Raw genomic sequence first — 14,458 nt, 5'->3', positions numbered from 1 at the left:
GACTAATAAGGTAATGCCTCGAATGTTCCAATAGGATAAAGGCTGGATTATAGAGGCCGTACATTTTTTCTGTAACCGTAAATTTAAGGATTCCACCAATCGCGTTGCTTGATTCGGCAACGTGATTGATTGAATCCTTAAATTTTAACGGTTACGGAAAAAATTTACGGCCTCTATAATCCAGCCTTAACGAACTGTGTCGGCCGATAAATAATGCGATGCCGGGTCACGACATTCATCAGAAATCGAACCGACAATGATTGGCAAGTTAGTCGATAAATAGCATTCGTGACGACTACTGCCCATTTGAAGAAGCTTTATTTTAAATCACAAATCTAACATCTTTCAATTCAATAACGTTGGTGAAAATTTTAATTCAATTATCGAGTCATCGTCGCGTATAAAGAAATTATAACTATTAGTGATCATATATATATTATATATTTTTATTATTAAAAAAATGTAAGGGAGACTGAAGTAAAATGGTCACCTTAAGGAAAAAAAATGCTGCATCAGTTTCTATATTAATTTTGCTTTCTCTCTCAAACTTTGCAAAATTGAAAAGACATTTTCTTCCTCTTTTTAAGCCGTAATCAGACTAGAGATTGAGATCAAGATTAGATTGAAATATAACCAATCAAAATAAAGAAAACAAATCTCAAGTTTGTAAACTCTAATCTCAATCTCTAGTCTGATTACTGGCTTTAGTGGAATGATTACAAATTATTTATTAGTTCAAATTTTTCTGCAGTCAAAAATTTTCTATATGCCTCCATATATTATTAGTGACCATTTTACTCCAGTCCTCCAAAAATATTTTTGATACAGGTAATATATTTATATAATAGTTTTGATTGAATAATTATATATTTATAATTCGAATTAACAAAAATGTGTTTTAAGCATTTTTTATCAAATAGTGCATTATTAATAACTTGATGTTGCAAAATATAGCACTGAAATTTTAATTGGGCTTCAACTTGGTTGTGATTTTATGCGAGAATGATTTCTATTAGGCATTTTTGTACTATATTTGCAACAAAAACGCAGAGTAATGCATTTAAAAATTTTTGGGACAGAGTGATTTCTTAAAAAGAAACAAGGACCGTTTTACTCCGACCGTTCCACTTTTTTTATAAAAAATAGACTACGAAAAGATCTTGTGGACTTTTTAAACTTATTAAAATATGAAACTGTGTCTTACACTAGTATATATAAATATTAACTTTTTATATAGAATCTCTCTTAATCACAGGACGTACAATGAAACAAAACAGAAAGTTTACCTTATCAGATTTCTAAAAAATCGAATTTTTTTTATCTTATTGCTAAACATATCCAATCGCTTCAGCAAACGTTCACATGATGACAGGACAGAGACAAAAGTAATACAAAATTCTACACGCAAATAACAACACTAAGGGCCACTTCGACCAACTCTGATTAACTTTAATCGACGATTAAACTATATCTTTGTCTCTTTTTAAGAACGTATCTGAAAAGAGACAAAGATATAGTTTAATCATCGATTAAAGTTAATCAGAGTTGGTCGAAGTGGCCCTAATTGGAGTGATATAAGTGCAGGGTACCATTTTACCCCGGGAGAACATTAGACTAGGGTTTAGATTAGGATTTTCTATAATTATTCCGTTTGATTAAATTAAGCGAATAAATATAAAATCGATTAAATCAATTCTATTGTTGCTTATATTGTAGAATGGCGTTAATCTGGTGGGAGAAGATATTTTTGGTGATAATAGCGTTCCTCAGTTTGAGACTCTTTCTAAAGGCCGGAGTTTTGACGTGGAAGAAGTTTGTCGCCCCGAGTCTCGGTCTTGCAATTGACATTCGAACTCAAGGAAGATGGGCTGTGGTGACCGGAGCTACAGACGGACTCGGAAAAGCGTTCGCCAAGGCGTTCGCCAAAAAGGGTTTGGATGTCGTTCTGATCTCGCGATCTATGTCGAAGTTGAAGGACGTAGCCGCTGAGATCGAGCAGGAATATCGAGTGGAGACCCGCGTAATAGAGGCCGATTTGACAGAGGGTCAGGTCTACGCAGATATTGCCAAAGCGACGCAGGATTTGGAGGTAATGAATATCATTTTTGCTACAAATATCTTGCACGAATCTTCAGAAGAATGTTTAACAGAGAGAATTGTAGATAATAGGTAAAGAAATATAAAAAAAAAAGAAATTGACTCTTTTTAAATGTAAAAAGGCAAAGAAAGCTGAGAGGCAAAGAGAAGTGAAGAATTTTTTCTTTCTATAAAAAGACGACGCGAAGGAGAATAATCACAGAAAATATTTTACCAGGTGGGTGTTCTGGTGAATAACGCCGGCGCGAGTTACGATCATCCCGAACTATTCACGCACATGTCCGAGGAAACGCTTATGAAAATACTGCAACTGAATGTAGCCGGCGTCACCGGAGTGGCTCGAGCGATACTTCCCGGTATGATGGAACGAGGCAAAGGTGTCCTTATCAATGTCAGTTCGACTACCGCGGCCATACCGAGTCCCTATCTGGCGGTCTACGCCGCCAGCAAAGCGTACATCGATAAATTGAGCGCCGATTTAGCAACGGAAGCGGCACCGAGAGGCGTCACTGTTCAATGCATTCTTCCGGGTCCGGTAGCCACGAAGATGTCAAAAATAAAGTAAAAGAATCATCCTCGTAACGATACGTAGAGAGAATCAAATTTTCTCATTTTTTTTTAACTAATCCTTTCTTCTTCTTCAAGGAGACCGACTTGGATGGCGCCTACGCCGGAAAAGTTCGTAGAGGCGACATTAAAAACGGTCGGTATTGAATCACATACGACCGGATACCCGCCGCATTCTCTGATTATTGGAGTTATTAACTCGCTACGTTTCATGTGCGAAACTGGCGCAGTGTGGCTGGTGTCGAAAACGATGCTCAATTTAAGGGAACGATCTCTTCGGCGGAAAAAGACGAAGAGTCAAGAAGATACGGAAGAAGATATTCTCACTAAAAGCAGTTGATGAGATAATAGAGCGCATTACTTTGTTAATTGTTGCCGAGTTGTTTCCGATTGTTCTTTTGTTGTTTTGTGTTAATTAAGTTATATCGAAATCTTTATTTATATCTAAATTATTTTTTTAAAACATCCCTGTTTTGTTATTTCTCGCTGTAGTAAGAGAAATTCATAACTCTGATTGAATGAATAAAGAATAATAAGTAAGATAAAAAATTATATTGCAGGCGTCAACACAAGCTGATTCTTTCTTTCTTTTAAAATTATTATGAATTTATTATAAATAATATATATAATGCTGCGCCTTTAATATTTATTGTGAAATTTGCGCTATTGCTGTTGAACTTGGAACTTGATTTTGAACTGCTTGAAAACCTGCGCGTATACATACAAATAGGATGATTAAATGTGATTAACAGTCGAAATATATAATTGTTGTAATTATATATAGTATTATATAAGATCTTTCTTTAATCTTTTTTTAACGAGTGACAGTTTTAATTATTAGAAATCAAAACTACCATTATTAAATCTTTGCCTTATCCAATATTTAAAAACTTGAATACTATAAATAAATCCGTCGAAATTTGTTAATTCGACTGTTTTTAATAAATTGAAAAAGATAACTTCACATTTCTTCATATAAACGCGCTACTTCAAAACTGACGGAAATATATATGAAATATTCATCGATAAGTCATACAAAAATCAAACTCGAATCTCGCAGTTGCGAGACATATAATCTCTCTGTATGCAAATTTAAATATTGTAAATAATTTCTTTAGTATAAATTTCGTCAGTATGCATCATGTTGAGGAAAAGCGAATCAACAAAATTATTCCATCTAAATTGAGCGATATTATTAATCCCAGCACTGTCAATAAACATCATCACAAACATTTTCAACGAACGGATAAGTTTGATAGAAATGTAAAACAAAGAATGAAAGAACAATATATTATTCCAAAAATAATAATAATAAAATTTTTTAATAATAATATAAAAATTAATAATTGAAAATAATAATAATATTTAATAAAAAAAAAAATAATAATAATATTTTATTCCAAAAATTATCGCAGAATCGCTTTTAATGTTAGGTCGTAGATGAGTTCTCTAAGAAAACAGATAGAGATGTGACGAATCGAATAAATCTGTCTCTTCGGTCGATTGATGCAATTAAAATGGAAGAATTTTCGAGTACATCGAGCGAAACCCAAAGTGCTGAAAAATATAATGTATCGATGTCTGAAAATAATGCGGTTCGAAAATTTGAACACGTCTCATGGAAGTATAAAAATCCATTCAGCGTTTCTGTCAGTGATCCTATTCGTTATGAAAAATTCAGTCACAAGTCCGGTAAATGCACAACTATTTAATTGTACAAATTATTAAATACACATAATTATACACATTATAAAATAGTACTTATTTTTAAAATTATTATTAATTATTAATTTTTTAAGATTTCAATATTTTAATATGATTAGCAGTATATATTATATATTAGTTAAATATAATCGATTAATTAATTTTTTTAAACATATTCATTATTGACAATTCATCAATCTTGCATTGACTCTTCTGCATTGAACAGATATAATCAAAATATTGTATATTAATGATATAAATTAAAAATAATTAGAATTAGATTAAATAATAATTATTATAGTACGAGAAAGATTTGATGACCATCCGATTTTTTACAAGAAATACTAAACTAAAAGGGCTAAGTCAAGTTAAGTTGAATAATTTTTATAATATTTTAGAGAATATTCTCAAGAAAGACGAATATGAAGGGAGAACGAAGCAAAGCATTCTCTACAATTGTCGAGAATATTTAGCTAATTATCAAAAATCTTGTGATATATCGCGTACCGAATATTCTTTTGCGGCCTTGATTGTAATAATGGCTCAGGCTACGGCACGATCTCTGTGGGCATTGATATACGTAATTGTTAACATTGCTCGCATTATTCAGGTAACTATAATGTACACAAAACATCTTTACAGGGTGTCCCACATTATTCAGGATTTCGAGAGAGAAATCCTTATCCCAGATGAAGATATTTTTCAGATTTCGAGGTCGTTACTTTTTTAAACGGAATCATTATAACTTTTTTTTACATAAATCATCTCATAAGACGTCACAGACCTTTTTTTCTCTCAAAATCTTACTATTTTTGTATGAAACATTTTTCGATGGAACCCTTTTGACTTCCAGAAATCGAGAAATCTTAATGCGAAAGTTAAAATGGGACACTCTGCATATATCCTATCTTAATTAAGGATAAAGATTGTAACTCCTGAAATTCCTGTAAATTCCAGATGTTTTCCTTCATATTAAGATTTGTGTTCAACAAGATAATCGACATTCACAAAACTAAGAACATTAAACAAGTAATGGTGAAGTTCGTGATATTCGTTATACAATTGCTCAGCGTGTACGTTTGCCTTATATTTATACTCGGCTTCATCGTTTTGCCGGTTGTACAAATGGCAGTCGGTATCGTGGCTAAATTCGTGATGCATGATTAAATTGTGTGATTTTTTTTTAATGAAACGTGAATAAAACCATATGGTGTGCTGTCCTTATACAGAATAAGTTCTTCAGATTGGTTTCGCTTCGTACAAGTAAAAATGAACGTATTTATAGAACTTATAGTCGTTCTTTCAGAATAAAAATCACGATGTTCCTTTGATGTAACATTATTGAAACGTTTTAATAAACGATAACCAGGACGATCGAGAAGAATAGAAGAGCAAGAGTGTCCAGCACCATAGTATGACTCGCCGCACCCCATCCGCATTCTAGGTCTACTTTCAATGCATTCGACAACGAGACATTCTTCTTGTTCAAGCAGAATGTCTCGCGAAGATCATCGTCCCAACCGTTGTCCCAACAATTGAATTCATCGCCCTCTTCGTGCTCAAAGTTCTTGAATTCGTCATAAGAGGTACATCGATCTTCTTGATATTGTCTGTGCTTCCTCTGCCATATCTCGATCCACCTGTGTGAAGAAGAAAAAAGAAGATATTCACATATTTCTTCAGCAGAAAATGTTTATATAGCTTCAGCACAAATGAAGTTTTCGCTCTGCTTTCGATATTGCACTTTCTAGTGTTATATTGATTTATATTTTTGTAGTGAATAAATTTATATTATCATTGATGACGTTCAACTGTTGCATCGATCGTACCCAATATCGCAATCGCAAGTGAGATAGCTGTCTGCTAATCGAAGCTTCATGATGAATCGCTCCCCAGGCACTCCTGGCTTATAACCGGACGATGGATTGTGCAACGTTCTAGTGTTACTCTGGCGAATTTCCACAGTTATGTTGCGCACACGATGGGCGTTGTTGAACATTTCCCGCGATACGGTCGCCACGCTGGTGTTGTACAAGCCAAAATAGAGACGAGGATTTTGCATGCCCTAAAAAATCGCTCGATGTATCTCAAGCATCTAACAAAATTCATAAAAACTTTTTTACAACACTTATTTTATGTAAAGTTCATGACATTATCATCAATCTCTTGTTCTTCATAGAAATCTAAATAGCCATGAAGAAAAGAAAAAGAAGATCATTATCTTTAACATTTTTTTCTAAGCTTTGCATAGTACATAGTATATATTTATGTGTATTATATATTGTTGCGCTCCTTTTTGTATTTCGTCCCTGAAAGTGGATGAAGTTGTCTTTATATTTGATATTCGCTGTACTCATCAAGGAATCATCTTTGAACGCGTTGTTGATCAATATAAGGATGAATATTTTGTTTCATTTTGTTTCATTGACTGAAATTCCCAATTCTTTGGAAGCAATAATGCTGAATTCAAGGTTGCGGAATGGCTGTCGCAAGAAATTCTTTTCTTCTCTTTGGGAGAAGATAAAGTTTTTCTTCAAAGAGAGATGGAGTCTTTGAATGAACGGGAAGATAGACTGTTTTCTTTCAAAGTAGATTACTTCGGTTTTTTATGGTTTTTCCATGAGACAAAGGACGAATGCTGAAGCAGAAACTTGGAGGAATCTTCAGGATGTATCTCTAAGGACCTATAAGGATATAGATCCATGATAGATACTTATTTCCTCGCTTGTCCAAAAACTCTCGAGATGCGTCGAGAGAAAATATTCCTGGAAATTAGAGGGTGTGAGGAACCAGAATGCAGTAGCAAAAAGTACATTGATGATCGATTAGGTTTAATATGGCTCTCTCTCTATAACTTTGGCAAAAGACTAAGGTAGACAGTAGACAGTGCCGTAGCTGAGGTCATTGGCGCCCAGGGCAAGATTCTGATTTTGCGCCCACAAAAACTCTTCATGGGATAGTATTGAAATAAAACAATTACAGTAATTACCTATATCATTTATTTAGGAACAGTTATCTTAAATAAAATCAGTCACTATTATAAAAAATAACAATCACTATTATAAAAAATTTCATGAAAAAAGACTAAAAATTATAAAATTATTTTCCTAGATTTTTCACTAGCCACAAAAAGATCATGTGAACAAAAATAAAGTTACTTATTCGTCATTTTTGGTCATATGATCTTTTTTGTTGCTCGAACGATCGATTTCAGCGGTTCAAAAATCCAGCTTTAGAATCGCTATAATTGCGCCCCCCTCGAGTCTGCGCCCCTGGCGCGGGACCCTGTTGCCCTGCCCTAGCTACAGTGCTGAAGGCAGAGAACAAAAAGACTTGTTGGAGATCCTAGAAATCTCAAATCCCTCAAAAATACGAAATTGATCGATCAATTCGCGAGCGCAACAATATATAATTTTATTATAAATGAGTTTTTATAAAACTTGTTCCAAGTTGGGCACAATTTAATTCATTTAATTGATTCTATCGTCATTCTCTGGTTAAAAAATCAGTTAAAATTTTATTTAATTGCAATAATCACACAATGTTCATGGAAACAATAGATTATTAACACTTTATAAAATATTTTACTAGTTGAATAAGAAACAAAAAACTTACGTGTAGTATCTGCGGATGTATATTCTTCAAAGCTCTACCAGTCAACGTAATATTGTACAACTTGTAGGGTAATTTCCCTCCCATTTCCTTTTCTAGATTGGTGTCATTCTGAACCTACACAAATACGTTTGTGAATTCAACGAATCTAGCTCGCATCACGTGTGATATTCATTCGACTTACATCAATGAGCAAATGCTTTAGACCATGATTATGCTGCAGAATATTGGGAAAATTAAAGTTTTTCACACCGTTATATGCAGTGATGTGCAACTTGCGGAGTTTGCTGGCTTTGCAGAGTGCACCTGTCTGCAAGAATGGATTATATTTTATACGATCGTTCATGAAATCTCGTAAAGTTACTGGAAATTCGAACGCTTACCTCGAAAACTGACAGAGTGAGTCTTTGTATATCTAGCTCTTCGAGGCTGTCAGCCACGCCCAGGAAACTCGTATTCGTAATAGCGGTGATTGGATTATCCGCCAAATTGAAGGTTTTTAATTCTGGCAACGAGTGAGTGATTAACGGTACCATTGACAAATCATTGAAACTCAAGTCTAAATAGTGTAGAGACGTCAGATTCGACGACATTTCCGCCGGGATCGATGCTAACTCGTTATGCGCCAGATACAAAGTTTGCAGCCGTCGTAGAGGCAATTCTGGAACCTACTTTACTAATTAATACGCCGTTCCACAGTGCTGATAAAATTACTTACGCTCAAGAGGGAGATGTTGCTTAGACTGAGGTACAGAAGAGTATTTTCCAAACCGTAGAATGTTCTACCGCGGCTTTCCAAGATGAGTTGCTTGTTGTGGCTTAAATCGAGATGGACCAGATATGGTAGTTCGGAAAATACGCCATCATCTAATCTGACAAGTCGATTGTACGATAGGTCCATCCACACAAGACTCTATCAAAAAAATACATAAACAATTAAACGAGATAATTGATAGTCGAAGAAAACAATTTGGATTGCAATCGGAACTGAATCGGATTTACCTTGAGTCGGAATATGGTATCTGTGTTGTGGATCCCTGATAAGACGTTCCAGGACATATCCAGATTTGTTAAGCTTGCGGCGGAGATCAACGACATACTCTTGATCGGCAGTCTCGTGAATTGATTGTGCGAAAGATCGAGACTCTCTATGTTACAATCGATGAACATGTTGTCCGGTAACGTTCTCAGCTTGTTATGGGACAAGTCGACGATGCGCAACTTCTCTAGCGGCCTCAGAGCCTCCGCCGGGATATCCATGATCTCGTTCCATGACAGAAACAGCACCTGCAGGTTTCTCGTATTCTTGAAACAGTCGAAGTCCAACTCCCTCACGTCGTTGTGCCTCAAGTCGAGCCACTGCAAGTGCGGCATGTTGCCGAAGACACTCTGGGTGACGTTTCTCAGCTGATTGTTCGACAGATACAGATGAGTGAGCGAATACTCGACCGGCTTGAAATAATACTTCATGATGTCAGAGATGTTGTTGTAACTCAAATCCAGAACTTTGATGTTCGATTGCACGGTACCGCCAACTAAAAATATAAAAAAATGGGGATAATTAAAAATTAAATTTTATATTCATTATTCTCATCACTTTTTCAAATTTAAAACGACAAATTAATCTTATTGTTAGTTAGAGAAAGTTCGGTGATAAAGAACTCACTGACAAAAATAGGAGAAATAGGTGCGAAAGTGGTGCTGTTTATCCATAATCTCGGAATCTCGTTGTGGCTAACGTTGACCTTGAACGACGACAATGTTCCCACTTGGTCGAAGGAGGCGAAATCGAATTCATGAAGATTGTTATATGCGAAATCCAGGAACTCAAGATCCGGTAGATTCTGAAATCATATCAATAATATATATATAATTTTCGCATGATCTCTTTAACTGATCTATAATTAGAGGATCATTTTCATTTAATATTGAGAATTATATCAGACTTATTTTTAGGTTTATTATAGAATTTATAACTAGAAGCATATTTTTAAACATTTTACAGTATACTTTAGGTTTTAAAATATATCTGCGCGTACATATTCGTATATTAACTTACCTGGAAGGCTTCGTCGTCGATGTCCCTAATCTTGTTGCCGCGCAAGTTGATATACTTGAGTCGGTTCATATTCATGAAGGCTCGCCTCTCGATTCTGCTGATAGAATTATCCTCTAGATTGATTGTCATCAGGGCCGACAGATCGACGAACGTGTGGGTTTGCAGACTCTTTACTTGATTGAACGCAAAGTTGATCTCTTCCAGCATGGAATGGATATCGCCCTATATGTGAATTAAACGATTCCTTTTATCGTCGATCCTTCAAGAAATCCTAAGCTGTATCGTTAAAATCGAACGACTTACCTGAAAAGTACCCTTCGATATACTATCGATTTCGTTGTCCTGCAATTCGATGCGCTTGATCCTCTTCAAGAAATGGAACGACGTGGCTGATAAGGAACGAATCTTGTTGTTGCTAAAGTCGAGATGCTGCAGATTCGTCAGCGATTTGAACGGTCGACTAGGTATTTCGGAAATTGTCGAGGACAGACCATGGGATATTCTTAACGTCAATAAAGAATGGCCTACCTAAGTGCGAGGAATTCGAAAAACTGTCAAACGAGATCTTGTATACTTTGTGCACAATTTTTTTCTTTATTTTATTGCTGTGAGAAATACGTCCTAGAAGTTTGTCCAAGTATTTCGGAATTACCTTGTATAAAGTATACAATTTCTAGATAAAAACGAGGGTCGCAAATAAAAGAGTTACCTCTGAAAAAGCCTCGTCGTCTATCGTCGATATCGAGTTCTCGGAGAAATCGAGATACTTGATTCCACGAACGTGCATAAAAGCGTGGTTCTTGATGGTGTTAAGATTGCTATGAACTATCCACAATTCCTTGATGTCCATACCGAACTCTAGAAAATTGTCCGCAGACAAGGTCGCCTGCGGCATCCTAGAGATAGAGAGGAAACGCAGATTTCTCATCTCTCGTAGATCTTGAAGGGAGACGATGCCGTTCTGCTTCCCGCTGAGGTCCAAGTTGTACAAGGAATATTGGAAGCTGTTGAAGATCTCGGCTGAAATGTTAAGGCATAATGTGAGGTAATGAAGTAAGTGAACGAAGAGTTACTTACGCAAAATTATACTTACTTGGCGAAAAAGTGTTGATGCGATTCTCGCGGAAGATGAGCGTATGCAGGAAGTCGAAATCCTGGAACAGCCGGTTGGGAAGAATAGTTATGTTGTTTCCCGAGACGTCCAATAACTCGAGAATCGACTCCAAACCGGCGAGATTGGCCGAGTTGATCTCCAGTAAATCGCAGTCGCTGAAGTATAGCTCGCGAATGCGCGAGTCTCGGAATGTGCCCTCCTTTAAATTGCATTATTTTGAAAATCATTGCCATTATCTATAATATTATTAAATATCTTCACTATTATTTTAAATCATTCTTTGGACCACTTTCAGCAAATCGATTTAGGTTCTGACCTCAATAATATTCAGTACTGATGTTTTGTGTATCACTGATCAGGATGTAGGTCAAGCTGCTGAAGATGGTCCGAAGAAAGGACCGAAATGTTCAAAATAATTAGCAGAGAATTTAAAAACAAATTTGTTGCGCCTGGGTCTTCTCAGCCCTCTTCATACCTGATTTTGGTTATTATAATTTTTAATTTAATTGTACCTCAATCATCGTCAGAGGGTTGCCGCTGAAATACGTGCGGTTGACCTTGTAAAAATGCTGAAAATCACCGGACGCGAGAATCTCGATCTGATTGTAGTCCAGCCGCAACATATCCAGGGACATCTGTATGCCCTTGATCTCCGGTTCTTGTTGCGTCTGCAACATTCTCGATATCCTATTGTAGCTAAGATCGAGGACCTTCATGTGCTTCAGCTGAGACAGCTGGGCGTACGGCACATGCGTCAGTTGATTGTCATTCAGATAGAGATGCGTCAGATGGGCCATCCCATCCCTGAATACCGACGAATCGATCTCCATCAAGCTGTTCTCTCGAAGATCGAGGATCTCCAGGTACGCGAGACCGGCAAAGGCGTCGGCCGGCAGCTCCTCGATCGCGTTTCGACCCAAACGCAGAATCTGCAGGGAGTTTTCCAAACCGCGCCAGTTCTCCGACGTGATGCGGGATATTTTGTTACCTATATACATAGAGAATCGTGCGTACGTTTGATGATGTAAGATTTTTCCCTATTGTGTCTCAAATTCCTTTGCGTGATATTACATCCTCAAAATCTTTATATAAATATTGATTATAGTATCTCTGTTCTGTGTACGCGTGACGTATCATCTATTAAAATATTTTAAATCTTAACAAATAAAATTATTTAGACTTATCAAGAAGAAGAAGAAGAAAAAGAGAAAAGAAAGAAGAAGAAAAAGATGAAGAAAAGGAAGAGGAAGAGAACGAGAAGAAGAGAAAGAAGAAGAAGATAATGATGATGATAATAATGATAACGAAGATAAGGAAGAAAAGAAAGAGGAATAGGAAAAAAAAGATGATGATAATTATAATGAAGATGAGGAAGATGATATATCAAGAAGCTCTCTCTTGTGTTATCGTATTTTTATTTTTAAAATTAATAATATTTAATTAAAATAAAAGAGAGAGAAAATTATTATTAACTATTTATATCAAATTACTATTAACATGAAATGTTTTTAACATAGACTGCCAATTTGATATCTATAACTGGCTATAAGAGCGAATAACACGGATACCTGTGAGTTCGAGAAGCCGGAGTTTTTGCAAATGTCTGAACGATTTGCTCGGCACATTCGCGAGCTGATTGTAGGATAAATCGAGCTCCCATAATGATCTCTCGAGACCTAGAAAGGCTTCGTTTGGAATGTCCGCCAGGGGATTATGCCTGATTTGTAGTTTGTAGAGACCTAAAATGCGACTCAATGATACACGTTACGTTATGCAATATTGTGTATACGTGTCACATTATGGATTCCTTGCTGTTCTGATGTTTGTAATTAAAAATATATTTTTTTCTTATTTAAATAAAATAATATAGCGCATCAAGATGTAAAAATAAAGAATCCGTACCCAGGCTAACTCACTGATCTATAAGTCTATTATTCTAGAAATTGATTTTCTGATTTAAAAAATTGAATATAAGATGCATAGTCCTTTTCCACCTTATCTCTAACTACCAAATAGCAAACTGACGTCATTAGACATCAAAATGATGTCATTTGACGTCAAAATGACGTACGCTTGCTACTTAATAGATAATTAACACTTATCCCTAATTCTCTTCACTTTATCATTTCCTTAATTCAGTACTAGTTTGCGTACTGGTGTTCATGAGGTACTGCGGCTGCAGGAACCTCAGCCCGTTGTTCTTCAGCTGCAGCATGAACATTTTGGAGGAATTAATCGGTTGCGGTATTCGCGGCATCGGCACATTGTAGCAGGCCACTATGCCGAGATCCGGTATGGCTTTCGAGCAGGTGCAGAGCGGATTGAAGAAGCAGGGCGGATATTGAACTGGTAACTCGTGCATCCGCACCACGGACGCCCACATCATCAGCAGCAAGACAATTATCAGCATAACGTAGGCGACCTTCACCAAAGTAAAGAGCTTCTGCAAATCATCGACATTTCGCACATCGGACTCTCGCTTCGAAGGTACACGCGAAGGTATCGTGGAAGGAAATTCAACGAATGCATAGCTAAAATTTTCATAGACATAATAAGCGTCTACAATATCAAATTTAAAAGTCGTGCGACTTGATTGGAGATTATGTACCTCTGAAGATGTACATTAGCTTTCTCCAACCGTTATCTTTACTTATACTTTAGCTTTCTTGATTTAACGAAAAATTTAATATGTTTTTCTTATGTGAAAATCTCAAGAATTTTGTTCTTTTTGCAATTCTATGTAGAAACGATGACCTATATTAGCTTCCACGATAGTCTGCACAATCTATGGTTTAATAATAATCATCAGTCTTTTCACATACTTTAAAATACTAGTAAAGTTTCTAATACAATGAAGAATTTCAAGTGTGAATTATAAATAAAATAATTCTAATTTTACCATGCCTTTTTATAGATTGTTCTCTGAAATCTCTTTTCTCGTACTCTTCCACTAACAGAGGTGACATCGAAGAATGAAACGATAAACTGACTGATCGCGACAATCTGTCGTGCTTGCTCGCAGTTTCTTGCGCCGCTTTAAGGCTTCGCTGACAGTTCCGGTGCTTCTCTTTACCAGATTACAAGCATGATATATTCCACTAGATGCCGATCGAATAAACCATTTAAGTCTACTCGCGGTCAGTAATTATATTTAATGAATTTACTACAACCGGTTGTTCCAGTAATATATCATCTAAAGACTAGTACTACAATTTTAATGTATAAAATCGTATCGTATAAGACCTTCACCTAATTTCGTCCATTTTGTTTCAGATCTATAGGAAGAAGAGCGAATGGAAAACAGA

General features: G+C 35.9%; 3 protein-coding genes across 11 annotated transcripts; 2 read left to right on the top strand and 1 right to left on the bottom strand.

The window, feature by feature from the left end:
- Positions 1 to 270: 270 nt before the first annotated feature.
- On the top strand, positions 271 to 3,129 carry LOC145942378 (very-long-chain 3-oxoacyl-CoA reductase-like). 3 transcript variants are annotated; one of them, XM_083049031.1, is made up of 4 exons: positions 271 to 358; positions 1,717 to 2,089; positions 2,315 to 2,658; positions 2,743 to 3,129. In XM_083049031.1, exons 2-4 carry the CDS (start codon positions 1,718 to 1,720, stop codon positions 3,002 to 3,004), a joined length of 978 nt encoding a protein of 325 aa, XP_082905157.1. In that variant the 5' UTR covers positions 271 to 358; position 1,717; the 3' UTR covers positions 3,005 to 3,129. The 3 variants fall into 3 exon arrangements, with proteins under 3 accessions (XP_082905157.1, XP_082905159.1, XP_082905160.1); XM_083049033.1 differs by having other exon boundaries at positions 332 to 462; XM_083049034.1 differs by lacking the exon at positions 271 to 358 and adding an exon at positions 663 to 828.
- Positions 3,130 to 3,282: 153 nt separating this feature from the next.
- On the top strand, positions 3,283 to 5,535 carry LOC145942379 (uncharacterized). The gene is made up of 4 exons (XM_083049035.1): positions 3,283 to 3,927; positions 4,098 to 4,356; positions 4,767 to 4,978; positions 5,326 to 5,535. The coding sequence occupies exons 1-4, from the start codon at positions 3,799 to 3,801 to the stop codon at positions 5,533 to 5,535; spliced, it is 810 nt and encodes a 269-aa protein (XP_082905161.1). The 5' UTR covers positions 3,283 to 3,798.
- Chp (leucine rich repeat containing G protein-coupled receptor chaoptin) lies at positions 4,961 to 14,323 on the bottom strand. 7 transcript variants are annotated; one of them, XM_083049023.1, is made up of 16 exons: positions 14,053 to 14,323; positions 13,308 to 13,596; positions 12,722 to 12,892; positions 11,666 to 12,141; positions 11,133 to 11,352; positions 10,749 to 11,059; positions 10,343 to 10,567; positions 10,040 to 10,261; positions 9,647 to 9,824; positions 8,983 to 9,515; positions 8,699 to 8,893; positions 8,364 to 8,648; positions 8,165 to 8,290; positions 7,984 to 8,097; positions 6,198 to 6,433; positions 4,961 to 6,008 (listed from the first exon to the last, which is right to left on the bottom strand). In XM_083049023.1, exons 1-16 carry the CDS (start codon positions 14,053 to 14,055, stop codon positions 5,720 to 5,722), a joined length of 3,873 nt encoding a protein of 1,290 aa, XP_082905149.1. In that variant the 5' UTR covers positions 14,056 to 14,323; the 3' UTR covers positions 4,961 to 5,719. The 7 variants fall into 7 exon arrangements, with proteins under 7 accessions (XP_082905149.1, XP_082905150.1, XP_082905151.1 ...); XM_083049024.1 differs by having other exon boundaries at positions 13,308 to 13,575; XM_083049025.1 differs by having other exon boundaries at positions 14,058 to 14,323.
- Positions 14,324 to 14,458: the final 135 nt, after the last annotated feature.

This window comes from Prenolepis imparis, unplaced genomic scaffold (assembly GCF_030444845.1).
Source record: "Prenolepis imparis isolate NDT839.2.m4 unplaced genomic scaffold, iyPreImpa1.0 SCAF_11, whole genome shotgun sequence".
NCBI lineage: Eukaryota > Metazoa > Arthropoda > Insecta > Hymenoptera > Formicidae > Prenolepis > Prenolepis imparis.
Note: the sequence above shows the minus strand (reverse complement) of the source record. Positions and strands in the feature narration are given on the sequence as shown.